Raw genomic sequence first — 2,326 nt, 5'->3', positions numbered from 1 at the left:
CAAGGGAACGCAAAAGCGTTGCGAGGAAAGCAAAAGTATTGCGAGGGAATGCAAAAGAGTTGCGAGAGAACGCAAAAGTGTTGCGAGAGAACGCAAAATTGTTGCGTGGGAACGCAAAATTGTTGCGTGGGAACGCAAAAGTGTTGCGGGGGAAGGCAAAAGTGTTGCGAGGGAAAGCAAAAGTGTTGCGAGGGAACGCAAAAGTGTTGCGAGGGAACGCAAAAGTGTTGCGAGGGAACGCAAAAGTATTGTGTGGGAGCGCAAAAGGAAAAAAATCCCCCCATGTCCCCTCGCAGGCTCCGTAATTTCTCACCCCCACCATAAGCAGTGCAAGGTAAACAGGCCCCCCTGCACCTCATTCTGCAGGGCAGACAGGAAACCCTCCAGGGAACAAACAGAAAAAAAAAATCAAGAAACCTGACCTGACAGAGAAAAGAATCCAGTGTGTCACCCTCTTCTGGGAATGTAAACATAAAAAAATAGCTTCTTCGCATTTTTTGATTGTTTCTGAGGTCAAATAACTTTCTCATTTCGCGGAATGGAAACAAAAGTTTGGCATCAACTCATCCCCCCAGTGAACATCGGAGCCTAAAACAAAGACTGTTGTCTTTTTTTTTAGCTTCTTCCACTCAGATTGAATGTCAACTTTTAGAGCAAGTTGGAAAACGTGTTGTGGAGTTTGTCAGAGCTCCCTCCTCCTCCAGTTACACAACTAATGACACATTCTCAAGCTTCTTTAATGGCAAACATAACTTTGGTTTTCTAAGACGTGAAAAAGAAAAATGAAATTAAAACAGGGAGCTTAGCTCGCTGTAAAAAAAATACTTGGCAGAAATAAGACATTCATCCTCTTCGACAATGTCAGTGTATTTCCCTATACGACCAAAAATGTTCTGAATAAAATGTCAAACATCTTCTGATTATTCAAACAAATGTGTATTTATATGCACACGTTTCAAATGACTACAAACTATGACAAAATGTATAAAGCATAAAATTATTCTATGTGGATAAAAGAACTATAAAAATATAAGAAATCTCATAGAAGGAAGAGAAAAAAGGATAAAATCAGTATGTTTATGGAACAGAAAATCAAAAAACAGTCATCTGGAAATTGTTCAGTGCAATTCAGTTTACTTTATGGTCTCTTGTTTAAAATATTTTCATCCTCTTACCGCCCACAGCCCTGCCCCCCTTTAATGGTCGCTGGGGGGGCTGCTCTTTTGACAGCGGACAGTATTTGATGGTGTGGGCATTGTCCCCGTTGGCGCTGCAGAGGGGGCAGGTGTACGCCCTCAGAATCGGGCACACGACCCTGCCGTCCGGGGTCTTCAGCACGTGGGAGCCGAACACCTCCTCGGGCGCGCCGTTATTCCGGCAGAACACGCAGATTTTGGGCTCCTGTTTGCTCCGCGGAGCCGCTTTGCGCATCTTCCGCTCCGCGCCGAACAGGTCGAAGCCCGCGAAGCCCCCGCCGAGGCCCGCCCCCGGCTCYGGGAGCTGGCTCCGGAACGGGCTCAGGATGGAGAAGCGCTCCTTCAGGTCCAGGATGGAGGGCGGCGGGGGGCTCCCGGACGGACAGCAGCAGTCCAGGTGTCCGCCCTCCCCGACGCCGCCGCCGCCCGCGATTACGCACGGGCACGCCGCGGAATCGTCCAAACCCAGAGTGGCTTTGAGGGACTCGGTGATGGAGTTGGGATTCTGGGGCATGCTGAGCTTATTATTCTTCGTGACCAACGTCGTCAGCCCCAGGTAGTCGTTCCAGAAGTTGAAAGTATAATCATACGGATTGCGCGCGCTCAGATAGTTGTGGTTGAGAAAATCCATGATCTCTGCCGCTCGTTTCTGCCGCGAAAAGAGGAAAGCGCCAGTTTAATCCGTCAGAGTTCAGCTCCAGGGATACTTCACGAACAGCGACGTGGTCTCCGGTGGTCCTGGTTGGTTTGGAGCGTCCTGCGGCCAGGCTCTCTGTTATAAGGAGCAGGAGGGCGGGGCGCGCTCTCCTATTCAAACCCAAGTTTGTGATCAGGGCGAAGCCTTCCCCCCCTTCATAACCACATTCAGAGTTGTTTTCCTGCCGGGAAMCTCTGAGGCCACATCAATCACCATCCTGACGTTTTAGAGCAAAAAAGGTTTTAATAGTTAACGAATCCACCCAAAATACTGAGAAATTATTGATTTAGTTAGAAACCCTTGTTCTGACTGATCACATTGTTTCATAATGCTCCTTAAAAATGTTTCCTCTTCGTTTGAAACACAGCTTTTAAACACAGTTCTGCAGTGGCCACTGTATAATAAATCTTTGTTTTGTCAGGGATTATTCCTT

The 2,326-nt window shown here is 47.7% G+C and overlaps 1 protein-coding gene across 1 annotated transcript; it reads right to left on the bottom strand.

Annotated features, from left to right (window-relative positions):
* Window positions 1-480: 480 nt before the first annotated feature.
* nanos1 (nanos homolog 1) lies at window positions 481-2,069 on the bottom strand. The gene has a single exon (XM_014020265.1). The coding sequence runs from the start codon at window positions 1,825-1,827 to the stop codon at window positions 1,153-1,155; it is 675 nt and encodes a 224-aa protein (XP_013875719.1). The 5' UTR covers window positions 1,828-2,069; the 3' UTR covers window positions 481-1,152.
* Between the last annotated feature and the right edge of the window lie 257 nt (window positions 2,070-2,326).

The sequence above is a fragment of the Austrofundulus limnaeus genome, unplaced genomic scaffold, assembly GCF_001266775.1.
Source record: "Austrofundulus limnaeus strain Quisiro unplaced genomic scaffold, Austrofundulus_limnaeus-1.0 Scaffold246, whole genome shotgun sequence".
Classification (NCBI taxonomy): domain Eukaryota; kingdom Metazoa; phylum Chordata; class Actinopteri; order Cyprinodontiformes; family Rivulidae; genus Austrofundulus; species Austrofundulus limnaeus.
This window is presented reverse-complemented; position numbering and strand designations above follow the sequence as displayed.